Here is a 15,427-nt window from a genome sequence, read left to right on the forward strand (position 1 = left end):
TGGAGTTTCCAGTTAGGACTAAAGCTATTCCCTGAAAACTAGTTTCCTTGCAATTTTCTGAATATGCCTTATTCTCTCTCACCTTCAGGATTTAAAGTGAAAGAGACCGGGATGGGGAATTCGTGTAACTCTATGGCTGATTCACATCAATGTATAACAAAACCCACTGAAAAATAAAAAAATTAAAAAAAAAAAAAAAAATAAAGTGAAAGTGAAAGTTGCTCAGTTGTGTTTGACTCTTTGCCATCCCATGGACTATATATAGTCCATGGAATTCTTCAGGCCAGAATACGGAAGTGGGTAGCCTTTCCTTTCTCCAGGGGATCTTCCCAACCCAGGGATCAAACCCAGGTCTCCCTCATTGCAGGCAGATTTTTTACTAGCTGAGCCATGAGGGAAGCCCAGTGTGCTCCCTATTTTCCTTCTTTGTGCCCTCTGCTCATTCACACTCCCTTTGCCTGGCTAATTCCCACTTCCCTCTGAGATTTACTTTCTCTGAAAGCTACTCTTAACTCCCCAGCCCAACCCTTTCTCCACCCCACCACACCCTACCTTCCTAAGATGTGCAGAGGTGTCTCCTCTGTGTTCCTTTTTCAGTTCAGTCCCTCAGTCGTGTCCAACTCTTTGCAACCGCATGGACTGCAGCACACCAGGCTTCTGTGTCCATCACCAACTCCCAGAGTTTACTCAAACTCATGTCCATCGAGTCGGTGATGCCATCCAACCATCTCATCCTCTGTCGTCCCCCTCTCCTCCTGCCTTCAATCTTTCCCAGCATCAGGTTCTCTTCCAATGAGTCAATTCTTCACATCAGGTGGCCAAAGTATTGGAGCTTCAGCTTCTGCAGCAGCCCTTCCAATGAATAATCAGGATTGATTTCCTTTAGAGTGACTGCTTTGACCCCGTTGCTGTCCAAGGGACTCTGAAGAGTCTTCTCCAACACCACACTTCAAAAGCATCAATTCTTCTGTGCTCAGCTTTCTTTATTGTCCAACTCTCACTTCCACGTGTGACTACTGGAAAAACCATAGCTTTGACTAGATGGACCTTTCTCAGCAAAGTAATATCTCTGCTCTTTAATATGCTATCTAGGTTGGTCATAGCTTTTCTTCCAAGGAGCAAGCGTCTTTTCATTTCATGGCTGCAGTCACCATCTGCAGTGATTTTGGAGCCCAAGAAAATGAAGTATATCAGTTTCCATTGTTGCCCCATTTATCTACCATGAAGTGATGGGACCAAATGCCATGATCTTTGTTTTTTGAATGTTGAATTTTAAGCTAGCTGTTTCACTGTCCTCTTTCACTTTCATCAAGAGGCCCTTTAGTCCCTCTTCGCTTTCTGCCATAGGGTGGTATCATCTGCATATCTGAGGTTATTGATATTTCTCGTGACAGTCTTGATTCCAGTTTGTGCTTCATCCAACCTGGCATTTTGCATGATGTACTCTGCATACAAGTTAAATAAGAAAGGTGATAATATACATTCTTGATGTACTCCTTTCCTAATTTGGAACCAGTTCATTGTTCCATGTCCAATTCTAACTGTTGCTTCCTGACCTGCATACAGATTTCTCAAGAGGCAGGTAAGGTGGTCTGGTATTCCCCATCTCTTTAAGAATGTCCCACAGTTTGTTGTGATCCACGCAACCAAAGGCTTTAACATAGACAATAAAGCAAAAGTAAATGTTTTTTTCTGGAATTCTCTTGCTTTTTCTCTGATCCGGTGGATGTTGGCAATTTGATCTCTGGTTCCTCTGCCTTTTCTAAAACCAGCTTGAATTATCTGGAAGTTCTTGGTTCATGTATTGTTGAAGCCTAGCTTGGAGAATTCTGAGCATTACTTTGCTAGCATGTTCGATGATGGCAGTTGTGTGGTAGTTTGAACATTCTTTGGCATTTCCTTTCTTTGGGATTGAAATGAAAACTGACCTTTTCCAGTCCTGTGGCCACTGCTGAGGTTTCCAAATTTGCTGGCATATTGAGTGCAGCACTTTAACAGCATCATCTTTTGCTCATCAATAGCTCAGCTGGAATTCCATCACCTCTACTAGCTTTGTTTGCAGTGATGCTTCCTAAGGCCCACTTGACTTCACATTCCAGGATGTCTGACTCAAGGTGAGTGATCACACCATCGTGGTTATCTGGGTCATGAAGATCTTTTTTGTACAGTTCTGTGTATTCTTGCCACCTCTTCTTAATATCTTCTGCTTCTGTTAGGTCCATACCATTTCTGTCCTTTATTGTGCCCATCTTTGTGTGAAATGTTCCCTTGGTATCTCTAATTTTCTTGAAGAGATGTCTAGTCTTTCCCATTCTATTGTTTTCCTCTATTTCTTTGCATTGATCACTTAGGAAGGCTTTCTTATCTCTCCTTGCTATTCTTTGGAACACTGCATTCAGATGGATATATCTTTCCTTTTCTCCTTTGCCTTTTACTTCTCTTTTTTTCTCAGCTATTTGTAAGGACTCCTCAGACAACCATTTTGCCTTTTTGCATTTCTTTTTTTGGGGGATGGTTTTGATCACCGCTTCCTGTACAGTGTCACAAACCTCTGTCCATATTTCTTCAGGCACTCTATCAGATCTAATCCCTTGAACCTATTTGTCACTTCCACTGTATAATTGTAAGGGACTGTGTTCCTATTACCAGCCTTTATCCACTCTGTCCTATAATTGTCTGCCTCACCCACTAGGCCAGTTGAGAACTGTTTGAGGGCAAGGGTTGTCTTTGTATACTCAGTGACTGGATCATAACTGGTCCTGAGACAAGGTTTGTTCAGTATTTGCCTGGATTTGACTAGGAGAAGGAGCTGGATTCAGTCTCCAGTGAAGATCACCACCGGCTGAGGGTCCAGCCAGGGGACGGACCGACTTTCTAGAGCCAAATTGCCACTCTGTCCTTGAATGTGCATTGCTTGCTGCTGTGTTCTGTGTACTTGATGATAACCTGCACTAAATCCAAGAAGCTTGCTCTCCTTTTGGGCACTGTGATTTGGCTCATCTCAATAAAAGAGTTGTTTCATTATTCCTCATTTTTTTTTTGTCCTGGTGAGTGGGGCTCTGGACATTTTTTCCTAACCTGTCTATACTTGAAACAATTTTATGGCATATCTCCTTACTAAATTATAAACTATGGGAAGTACTGTATTTGGAGTTAGAGAAAAGCTGGATTTGGTTAAGTTTGCTTTTTTGGGCTTCCCTGGTGGCTCAGATGGTAAAGAATCCACCTGCAGTACGGGAGACCCGGGTTGGATCCCTGGGTTGGGAAGATCCGCTGGAGAAGAGAATGGCTACCACTCCAGTATTCTTGCCTGGAGAATTCCATGGACAGGGGAACCTGGCAGGCTATAGTCTATGGGATCACAAAGAGTCTCACATGACTGAGAGACTTAAATGTCAGTATTCAAATGTTTGTGACTTTGGCAAGTCATTTTAACCTCCTTCCACAAGCCTGTTTCTCATCTGTAAAATTCGGATGGCACTTGACCTATCTCACAGTGTGGTTATAAGGATAAAATAAGATTGTGTGTGAAAGTGCTTTGGAAAACTGTAAAATCAACTGCAAATGGAATTTTGTATTAGTTCTGTATTCCCTTCTGAGATCTAGCACCATGCCTTGCTCAGAGAAGTTTGCTCAATACATTTTTGTTGAATGACCAAATGAATTGGCAAGAGAGATAATGCTATCTGTGGGAATAAAGGACATTTAATAGAATCAGGAAAAACAGATCATTTGGCAATAGAAACATCCATATGGTGAGTGATAATTCAGAAGTTGGGCATTTATGGATAGCTCCAAACCCATATTCCCAATGTCTGCTCTTTGTTTTGCTTATTTTAAAAAGATGAATTTTCTTTTAACATGATTTTGGCAGCTGAGATAAGCTGTTAATTTTTACTTGAAGCTAAATATGCAGTCCTTTCAAAGCAGGGTTGGCCCCAGGCAATACTGTGAGGTCAGCAAAATGTACTCTCAGAAATCTTTCCTCCCTTGATGGTAACTTTTCCTCCTACCCACACTGCAGGGCCTACACAGAGTTCTGTTTACCTCCAAGCACTGAAGACTTTTGTATTATCCTTTGTTTCTAAGAAGCATTCACCTAAAAGGGTCAGGAACTAAGTCTCTCTGGTTAATTTGCATTTGAAAGAAGGATTCCTAGAGAAGGCGACTATTTTTATCAAAAGGAATGAATAAATAGTTGTGAAATTTCAGGCATTAAAAGAAATACTAAGGGTTATCAGCCTTATTCAGATCACCATGGTACTTCACCTACTGCTGTGGTCTCAATCCTGGAGTTATTTAGAATCACCCAGAGAACTTCTTTAAAATACTGATAATTGAGATTTAATTCCATTGGACTAGGTTCAGGCAGTCCAGTTGCTCAGTTGTGTCCGACTCTTTGCAACCTCATGGACTGCAGCACACCAGGCCTCCCTGTCCATCACCAACTCCTGGAACTTGCTCAAACTCATGTCCATCGAGTCAGCAATGCCAGCCAACCATCTCATTGTCTGTGGTCCCCTTCTCCTGCCTTCAATCTTTCCCAGCTTCAGGGTCTTTTCCAGTGAGTCAGTTCTTCGCATCAGGTGGGCAAAGTATTGGAGCTTCAGCTTCTGCAGCAGTCCTTCCAATGAATATTCAGGATTGATTTCCTTTAGGATTGACTGGTTTGATCTCCTTGCAGTTCAAGGGACTCTCAAGAGTCTTCTCCAACACCACAGTTCAAAAGCATCAATTCTTCTGCACTCAGCTTTCTTTATGGTCCAACTCTCACATCCAAACATGAAAAGTGAAAGTGAAAGTCACTCAGTCGTCTCCGACTCTTTGCAACCCCATAGACTACACAGTCCATGGAATTCTCCAGGTCAGAATACTGGACTGGGTAGCCTTTCCTTTCTCCAGGGGATCTTCCCAACTCAGGTCTCCCGCATTGCAGGCGGATTCTTTACCAGCTGAGTCACCACATGACTACTGGAAAAATCTTAGCTTTGACTAGACGGACCTTTGTCGGCAAAGGAATGTCTCTGCTTTTTAATATGCTATCTAGGTTGGTCATAGCTTTTCTATCAAGGAGCAAGTGTCTTTTCATTTCATGGCTGCAGTCACCATCTGTAGTGATTTTGGAGCCCAAGAAAATAAAGTATGTCACTATTTCCATTTTTATCCCATCTATTTGCCATGAAGTGATGGGATCGGATGCCATGATCTTCATTTTTTGAATGTTGAATTTTAAGCCAGCTGTTTTCACTCTCCTCTTTCATCAAGAGGCCCTTTAGTCCTTCTTCGCTTTCTGCCATAAGGGTGCTGTCATCTACATATCTGAGGTTATTGATGTTTCTCCTGGTAGTCTTGATTCCAGCTTGTGCTTCATCCAGCCTGGCATTTCGCATGATGTACACTGCATATAATTTAAATAAGCAAGGTGACAATATACAGCCTCAGTGTACTCCTTTCCCAATTTGGAACCAGTCTGTTGTTCCATGTCCAGTTCTAACTGTTGCTTCTTGACCTCATACAGATTTCTCAGGTGGCAGGTCAGGTGATCTGGTATGCCCACCTCTTTAAGAATTTTCCACAGTTTAAAAAAAAAAAAAAAGAATTTTCCACAGTTTATTGTGATTCACACAGTCAAAGGCTTTAACATAGTCAATAAAACAGAAATACATGTTTTTCTGGAATTTTCTTGCTTTTTCAATGATCCAGTAGATGTTGGCAATTTGATCTCTGGTTCCTCTGCCATTTCTAAATCCAGCTTGAACATCTGGAAGTTCTTGGTTCACATACTGTTAAAGCCTAGCTTGGAGAATTTTGAGCATTACTTTGCCAGCATGTGAGATAAGTGTAATTGCGCAGTAGTTTGAATATTCTTTGGCTTTGCGTTTCTTTGGGATTTGAATGAAAACTGACCTTTTCCAGTCCTGTGGCCACTGCTGAGGTTTCCAAATTTGCTGGCATATTGAGTACAGCACTATAACAGCATCATCTTTTAGGATTTTCAATAGCTCAGCTGGAGTTCCATCAACTCCACTAACTTTGTTCATAGTGATGCTTCCTAAGGACTATGTTCAGATCTGGGCATGGGTGTTTTTTGGGAACCCAATTTAAACCTAAATTGGCCGTGCTCTTGAGCGAAGGAAAAGCTGAATGCCATTGTAAGATTAAACCTTAAAGTAGGATGGAGGTAGAAAGACTCAACTCCATAATAAGCAAGTGCTTGGCAGCACCAAAGGAAGAAGTAGTCTGTGACTGATTTGTCCCCCACTCCCAAACCCCCAGAGGAAACTGCCTGGCCCTATTAGTCCTTAAATCTACTTTCCAGATGGTTCACAGGTAGGACAGTACATAAAATTTCTGAAACAAGGGGATAAATTTACTCCAAGTCAGTAAATCTTCAGTTGATGAGATAACTTTAGAAATGATATAACACAGAAATGATCTTGTTTATTTTTATTTATTTATGTTTTGATCTTGTTTTAAAACATGAGATCTGTGTCATTTATTTACATTTTACTGAACATCATAGATTCAGCATTTGTAATTAAGTTCCTTGCTTTATAAAGCAGTTCCAGGATGGGCAAAGGGTGAATACACAATGTATAGTTGGAGCATCATTGCTTAAGCTTTGGCCTCCTCAGTCATCCCCCAGCAGTCCCTTGCTGCTGATAGCATAAGAAAGCCCTTATTATGATAAAATTTTTACTATGTCACCACTGCTTGGTTTGACACATCTGTATTTCTCTCCTTCAAAGACGGTCCTTCAGAAAAATGGATATAGTACATGTACCACCTTTTCCCCAGAAGTTGTCTTTTCTGGACAGATTCTTAAAAAAGGCTTGCTGCAGAAACATGTTTCTGGGCAAGCACTGTCTGCTCTTTTTAAGGAAAATCCCACCCATGAATAACAAGGCTTCAAAGAGTAACTATTCACTGACAAGCCCCTCCTCAGAGATGTCTAGAGAAGAACCCAAACCAAGCACCCTGGGGAATCCCCATGATCAAAAAAGGAAAACTGCTTACACTCTGCCTATTTAGAGAGATGCCTACAGAGAAAGAGGGATGGACATTAGATAGTCCTGTCTTTATTTGTATCTCTTCCTTTATGCATATATTTACCTTTATAAATAGCTACAGATTTATTTATTTACTTGATTAAAAGAAGGCTAGTAATACTTCATCTGGGGGTATTAAGTTTAACTAATGTTTCTAAGGTATAAGTTGAACTTACAAGATGAAAGATTCTGTGTATGGAATATGTGCACAGTGCCCAATTGGGTTTAATCTGATAATGCCATAAATGTATGGTGTCTACATTGCACAGTTTTATTATTGTGGTTTCATTGAGTTAACCATGAAAAATGTATTTTACTGTTGAGAATGTCTTTAGTATTTGCTGACAAACATTTCAGTAGACACCCAGGTGGCGCTAGAGGTAAAGAATCCACCTGCCAGTGCAGGCGACACAGGAGACATGGGTTTGAGTCCTGGGTTGGGAAGATCCCCTGGAGAAGGAAATGGCAACCCACTCCAGTATTCTTGCCTGGGAAGTCCCATGGACAGAGGAACCTGGTGGGCTATAGTCCACTGGAGTCACAAAGAGTTGGACACGACTGAACATGCAACATGATTGTATGTTTTGGTTAGCCCCAATTAGTTGATTCTTGACGTCAAAGATGTTTTACAAAGCAACGTGGGTTTTTCTTCCTTTTAAATTGGTCCAAAGTTCCAAAAAGACACAAAGTTCTAGTCTTCATACATTACACAGTAATATCTAAGTTGGTTTGTGCCACAAAACGTAAATGCTAAATTTTTTAAATTACATAAATTACATATTCATACTAAGATGTGCTAAATATGTAAGAATCGACCTGGACAAAATAAGTTAAGGTTGTAAAATGTCAAAAGGAAGATTTTTATTAATCAAAAAGAAAAAATATTTTCCTCTAAATCTCACTTAAGGATATTTCGCGGAAAACTTAACTAGTAGGTTAGCTACTGGGTCATTCAAAGTGAGCCTAGAGCTCAGGAGCCAAGGATCTGTGCTTTCAGAGCTAACATGTAACACGGAAGACTGAAGGGCTTAGATAACCACGTCAGATTGGGAGCTATTATTACAACCACATAGTTGAATATTAACAGGACTCGACTATGCTGTATATTAGCACAAAAGTTTATCTTTGGCACTAAGAATTTGTAATTTTTTAAATAGCTAGCACTTCCCTAATATTCCTTCTAAGGAATATAATTACATGAATTAGAACATAGCCTACTTTTTTTTTTTTTGGTCTTAAAAGGTCCCTGGTTAAACTGCAAATCCTCCTAGAAAGGATACCACTTTGGGCTATTATCAGTTGGCCCATCCATATAACCTTCTAAGGAATATAACTACATAAATGAGAATGACCTTTACTGTTAAGTCCTGAAAATTGGTCAGTTAATCTTCCCTTACGAAGACATGGTGTTATTTTATTCTCATTCAATGAAATATTCCATTCAGTAAGTATTTACTCTGCATTTACAGTTGTTCAGCACCGTGTGAAATGTGAGACACAAAAAGGGAGGGTTTAATATTTTGGGACACCTTCCCTGGCCTTAAGAGCTTACATGTCTCATATTGGGCAGGAAGAACAACATGGCACATTCAAAACAAATAGGAGCCCATCTTTCCCCTTTGAGGCCTCTTATCTCTCTTCTTTGTGGCCCTGGTCCCTAAGTTCCATTAGAGCCTGGCTTTCAGCCTGTCCTCATCAAACCGCACAAAGCTGGATAGTGGCCCAAGGTGGTACCTCTTCTAGGAGGATTTGCTTTTTAATGAAGGACTTTTTAAGACAATAAAAAATAAAAAGTGGAACTGTGTAAACAAAATTAGAAAACTGATTTATTCTTAGGATTCTGATTTGTCTATCTCAAACTATACAATACAAACTGCTTTTATTCCCTCACAATCCCCTTACTACCCTGCTTTTAAAAGCCCAGTTTGGTCTCCATACTGTCTACTTTGGCCTACAGGGTAGACTCCAAAATTTTTTACTTCACCTGCCAGGCATCCTTGAGCCTCATCTTTCTTACTTCCAACCAGACATACTACTTTTCAGCCTCACTGCATTTTTCATATTTCCATAAACAGGCCGGGTCGTTTCACAACTCCCTGCTTTGCCCCTGTTTCCACTGCTCAGGGTGCCTTTCAGTCCTCTCCCCTGTCTTTTTGGCAACTCCCTCTTTGAGACCCAGCATCAACCTCAATTCTTCCATGAAGCTCAAACCATTCCAGACTTCTCTCAAATGTCTTTCACCTGTTCCCATAGCACTTTTTACATTATACTACTGTTACAGAAATTAATTTTGAAACTCTTCTCCCACTGCTTCTCAATGACAGGACCTGGTATTGTGTCTGGCATACAGTGTTTCAGTGCATGCTCCTTGAATGTTTCTGCGGTTAGGAAGAGCAACAGGTTGTCAAATTTAGTTTTCTTTGCCAGGTTCTCCTACCTCCCCTCCTCCAATACCCTCGGGTTAAATAAAAACTCCCAACAGGGGATTTACATGCCTTATTGTTGTTAATGTACCCAAATTTAAAGGTTTGTTTTTAGGATTAATGTTTTAAAATTTGGGCTTGTGTACTATATTGGTAGAAAACATTGACTTTTACCGATATTGTTTTCTTAAAACGTCTGGAGAAATAACATGAACCAGGATTTCGTAAAAAGAAGTGGTTTTGTTTAGTCTGTAAATTACCGGGTTAACGGCTGATGGGAGCTGGAGCTGGGATTGGCCCTAGGAATTGTGCTAGAGGGACGTGTTACCTTCATGTTCCTTGATCTTAGAATGCATTACCCTTTTAACTCTAGCCAGCCATCTTAGAGAATGCTCCCGGTAGGAAGGTAACAGGATTTGCATCTATGTTACTGAGAAAAGTATCAAAACTCAGTATTGAGTCAGCGGCGTCCTTGACATGAAAGAGAAACAATGTATATAGCTCAACTGAATGAAAAACTCAATTTATCTTCTCTGTATCTAAGCTTTTTCTTTTCCTTTCCTGTCTTATCATGACATCCTCCCTAGCATCAGGCATAATGGCATGACTGTTTCCCTTCATTTCAAGTTACTCCTCTCGCCTTGCAACCCCTCCTTATTCCTTTATCTCTTTCAAAGTTTCTATTCTCCGTTCCTTTCCTTTTACTCCCTCCCTCCCTCTTATTTTCCCAGCTAGCTCACCCCGCCCCTCACCGTCACCACCTTCCCTCCCCTGCAGACTCCTTCCCGCTCCTTCTCCCGCCACCACCCCTCCCTGCCCGCCTCGCATTCAGGAAGCTCCAATCCGGAGCTCCGAAGGTGTCTCGAAGGCCCGCCCCCTCCTTCCTTTCCCCTTCTCTGCCCCCCCTTCTCCCTACCCCCCACCCCCCAGTCCTGCAGACCTGGGGGCTTCGGGATCTGGGCGCTATGAAAAGTGTCTGCCCAGTCATTTCCGGTAAGGGCGTTGCGGCGCGAAGCTTCCCGCGGGACCTTTTAGGAGAGGGTGGGAGCTGTCGGTGGGCCGGGGGAGGAGAGTGCCGCCTAGGAAGGGGAGCTGGAGAGGGCGGGGTAGGGAGAGCGAGCGCGAGGGCAGGAGCGCGAGCGTCTCCGGCGCCTCAGCGGCCCCTTTCCCACCGCCTCCCCGCGCCAGCTCCCCCGCCCCCCGGGCGCCTGCAGTGTTTCTCTCCACCCCCCTTTCGCAGACTGACGCCGCTCCTCCCTCGGTGCCGCGTGACCGGAAGTGGCGCCATCTTTAGCCTCCTGTGCTACTGACAATAACAAGCTCCGGTTCTCTCCCCCTCCCCCCTCCCCCCAAGCACTGCATCTCCCCTCCCAGGGAGAGGGAGAAAAGGAGGAGGAGCTGCAGCCTCTCAGACTTACTGAGTCGCTCCTGCAGAAAGGGGGGAGAGAGACTGAAAAGCAGGGGAGGGGGACGGCACGGCCGTTTACCTGTCTGCCTCCTCATTCGCTCTCCCCCCTTGTTCTGCCTACTCCTGGTGTCAGCCTATCCTCCTTCCCAAACCCTCCCATTCCCCGGGTGGAGCCCCCCCTTCACTTTCCTTCTCGTCCTCTGTGTTTCTCCTCTCTTTATTCCCTTCCCCCTCTAGCATTGCCACCTTCTCTCCTACACGCACACAGGCATATAAACGTAGGATTTTGATGCTCGTCTGCCTGTTGACCCCGCTATTTTCATGTTTCCAACAGGTTTTTCTTCCCCCAATCCCTCAGCTGCTGCTGCTGCTCAAGAGGTCAGATCAGCCACTGATGGTAACACCAGCACCACTCCGCCCACCTCTGCCAAGAAGAGAAAGTTAAACAGCAGCAGCAGCAGTAGCGGCAGTAACAGTAGTAACGAGAGAGAAGACTTTGATTCCTCCTCTTCCACTCCTCCTTTACAAACCAGGGATTCGGCATCCCCTTCAACCTCGTCCTTCTCGTGCCTGGGGGTCCCAGTGACTGCTCCCAGCCACGTACCGATACAGAAGAAGCTACGTTTTGAAGATAACCTGGAGTTTGTAGCGTTTGATGCGAAGATGGCTGAGGAATCTTCCTCGTCCTCGTCCTCATCTTCACCAACTGCTGCAACATCTCAGCAGCAGCAACTTAAAAATAAGAGTATATTAATCTCTACTGTGGCTTCGGTGCATCACGCAAACGGCCTGGCCAAATCTTCCACGACCGTCTCTAGCTTTGCTAACAGCAAGCCTGGCTCAGCTAAGAAGTTAGTGATCAAGAACTTTAAAGGTAACCAGGGCCAAAATCCATGATCACGTACTCAGGATTTGACACTTGAGTGGTCACGTGCTCTATTTATGCTAATATGTTAAGCAGTATAGAGGTGGCCTAATGTTTTATGCATAATCAATGAGGAGGAGGGAGGTCCTTTTTGGGTGGAGGGTTCATTTTCCGGGGGTGGTTAGTATCCTTCTGCTGAAGCATACACCAGGTATTTCTGTGCAGTATTTTGAGGTCTGTCTCAGCCTATTGTATCTGATCTGTTATTCTTCATAACATTGGCAATCGATATGATTGATCCGGATTTTACAGGTGAGAAATTTGTACTCTAAAAATGTTTATTTATTTCAGGTGCATAGTGAACCTTGGCACTGCTGGGATTTTTATTTTTATGCTTCAGTAGGCCATAATATTTAGTCCCTAGAAATTCAGGTAGCAATAGTGATCTTTTCATGTTCCAAGAAGACTTTTGTGTAGATTTATAATGTTGAATACTACATTCTTGGAACTCATGGAAGCAGTAGGTGGAGAAAAGTATTTATGATCTCTGCATTTCTTTCCAAAGGTAGGGTTTGGAAGTGAAAAATACCGTGTATACACAGAAGTAGTAACTCTAGTAGTAGCTTATCTATTTTTTTTATCATATCACTGAAATGGGTTTTAAAGTACTGACCTGCAGCTTTTAGGAGAATTTGTTCAAGTCTTTGAGGTATGTGATTGAGAGTATTATGAATGCATTGATGCAAATATAAAATCAGCAATTTTGCATAATGTAATTGAGCTACTTTTTAATCTATTGAGTGTGTTTAGGTTTCTCTGCGTGACTTTTTCAACACCCTAACTGGCAACTAATGCTAAAATGTTTATTAAGTGCAGAAATAAAATGAATGAACTAAAGTAATATTGACCAGATCAGTGCCTTGTGGCTAAATATTAGGATTGAGAAAATTAGATTCCCCATGATTGTATTTTCACCATTAGTGTAGAAATCAGGAATATGCTCTATTTTGTCTCAAGCAGAGGGTTATAGTGTTGTTTGTTTTTAACCTTTTCTTTTTCCTGTCACTCCACTCCCACCTCCAGGCTCTGAAGTGTTGTAATCTTTCTGATTTAATAGTAGACCTGTCTGAGTAAATATGAATTGTAATTGACTAGTTTGTTCACTGTTTTACTTTAAATATATCAATTTAATAGCCAAGGATTTTTAAAGACATGAGCTATGACCCTAATTGTATTTGTATACTGGTTTCAGAGATTTTGTTTGGGTTTTTGTTTCTCCCCCTCCTAAAATAGAAACACATTATTAAGGTATCTGGATGTTCTAATAAAAAAAAATTGCTGATCAAGGAAGTTTAAATTAAAGCCTGGACTAAGATGTTCCTGTTTATTCTGAAAGTGCTACATAGGTTCTGGAGTTATTAGAATGTTTTTATTTCTTTATATTTCATTCTGCTCATAAATGTAGTTTAAATTAAAACATGAATTAGGATGTTTCTCTCCATTTCTGTAGATGGTACATAAATATGGGAGTCAGACAGACCTGAATTAGAATCCCAGTTTTTCCATTGACCATCTGTGGTGACCTTGGACAAACTTTAGTAAATGAGTCTTCCAGCCTCAGTTTCCTTAGTTGCAAAATAAGGATAATAATACCATCCTTAGGACATTATTAGGAAGATTAAGATGTTTATAAAGTACTTTGTACATAGCAGGCACTCAGTATTTTAAATCTCAGATACAAAATTCATGTTGACTTAGGTTTTACACATGATGGAATAGGATCAGGATTAGTTTTTATCTGTCATTTTCAGATTTTTGTCTTTTGAAGCAATTCAAACAATAGAAAAAAACTCTCACCTTCTGTTTTAATAGGTGAGATAAAATGACTTGCACAGTGTTCTGGCATTTGAAATTTTATTACTAAGCCTAAATATAATGGTTACTTTAATAATTAGGTATGATAATTATAAATATCACAATTTACCCTTGAAGAGCAATAATACTAGTAGTTTATGGATCCTTTTGTTAGTATATCTTGCATGTTATTCTGATTATCAAACCTTTTATTATATTATCTAGATAAGCCTAAATTACCAGAAAACTACACAGATGAAACATGGCAGAAACTGAAAGAAGCAGTGGAAGCTATCCAGAATAGTACTTCAATTAAGTACAATTTAGAAGAACTCTATCAGGTATGTATAGGTGTGGATAACCAGATTTGGTAAGCATAAATTGAGATGCAGTGCATATGGAGTTTACTTTCTGAAATGGGTGCTTATGTAGATTTTTGGTTCCCTTCTAGTTCCAATTTCTTGATTAATGCATGCACTGTTTTATAAACAGACCATATATTCTGACATCAACTATGGCTACAGTCTTATTGGTATAAATTGGGCTTATCTTGGACCCTTCTAATTAGGATTTACAGTTAGGAGTACCTTGGTATAGTAAGTTTTACCTGTAATAGAAACCTATAGCTTGGATCCCAAAGATAATTTCTGGTGACATTTTCTATTGTGATACTTCTTGCTAAGTGGTATTACCTATAGGAAAGGCCTCAAGAAATGCTGTATACTTTATTCTACCTCTTTCCTCTTGGCAAGCTTTTGTCATTTATTTCTCTTCTTCTTTATGTTTGTCGTATCTCTTGGCCTACAAGACACACCTTAGCCCCCAAAACAAGCAGCAGGTTGTTCATCAACTTGGTCTGAGGTTCAGATTTGTTTCTTTTGCTTAACAAATTGATCTGTCCTTGAAATGTTTAACTTAAAAATACAGTTACAGATTTAGACTTCTTGTTACCAAGATACTTTGCCCTACTGTATTTTTGCCACAACCAATTCAAGAAGTTACTTTCCACTATAGTGTTAGCAGTTTCATATTTTTAAAAAGTGCTGTAATGGCTTGAGTTTTTGTATTAATGAGTACCTTGTAAGAAATTATGTTGGTTCAGTTTATCAAAATTTGTATTTTTCATCTATTCATTTTAGTTGTGGAAGTAGTATGGTGATGGACAAATAGTGAATCAGGAGTCAAGACAAAGGGGTCTAGTTTTGGCTGTATTAGCCTGTGATCTTGGGCAAGGTATTAAACCTCTCTCAGCTTCTGTTTCCTTCTCTGTAAACAGGGGGAAGAACTGCTGTATCTATTTCACCAAGTTGCCTATAAGACTCAAATAAGATGTTTGTGAAAAATACCGTGAAGCACTATGATAGAAATATAAGTTGATGTTATCACTAGTTATTTCATAATCCACAGTATGATTTTTTTACTTAGAGTGTGTCAATTGAGATCACCAGTTTCTGTTGCTATTTAAATAAAATGTATCAGCACATGCCAAACTCTCAGAATGGTGCCCACTGCATAGTAATAATGCTGTGTGGTATACACAAGTGTCAGGTAATAGTAGTAGTACTAAGGTATTACTAAGGATAAGCCCACCTCATTTGGCTGTGTTGGTACATTACACATGTGGATCCTGAGTTGTACAATAATAAATGTAGAATTGCAGTTAGACTTGAAGCGGTTATGTGGTCCAGTGTTTTTTCTTCATGCAGTATATGTGATAGCCTACAAAGTAGGGTTATCTCGTTTAAGCATTATAGAAATGCTTTGTGAACTAGATAAGGTAGTAGTTGTTATCCCCATTCTATGAAGAAATGAAGTCTCAAAGGGACTC

At 40.9% G+C, this 15,427-nt stretch overlaps 1 protein-coding gene across 2 annotated transcripts in view; it reads left to right on the top strand.

Annotated features, from left to right (window-relative positions):
* Positions 1-10,348: 10,348 nt before the first annotated feature.
* The window catches only part of CUL4B (cullin 4B), a 30,171-nt gene continuing 25,092 nt past the window's right edge, over positions 10,349-15,427 (top strand). Inside the window, exons 1-3 of one of the 2 annotated variants that reach the window (XM_065914803.1) lie at positions 10,349-10,465; positions 11,215-11,754; positions 13,825-13,940. In XM_065914803.1, the coding sequence (XP_065770875.1) occupies positions 10,438-10,465; positions 11,215-11,754; positions 13,825-13,940 (684 nt within the window). In that variant the 5' untranslated portion in view covers positions 10,349-10,437. The remainder of the gene's footprint in view (positions 10,466-11,214; positions 11,755-13,824; positions 13,941-15,427) is intronic. The other variant, XM_065914804.1, reaches the window with a different exon arrangement.

The sequence above is a fragment of the Muntiacus reevesi genome, chromosome X (genome assembly GCF_963930625.1).
Source record: "Muntiacus reevesi chromosome X, mMunRee1.1, whole genome shotgun sequence".
Lineage (NCBI taxonomy): Eukaryota > Metazoa > Chordata > Mammalia > Artiodactyla > Cervidae > Muntiacus > Muntiacus reevesi.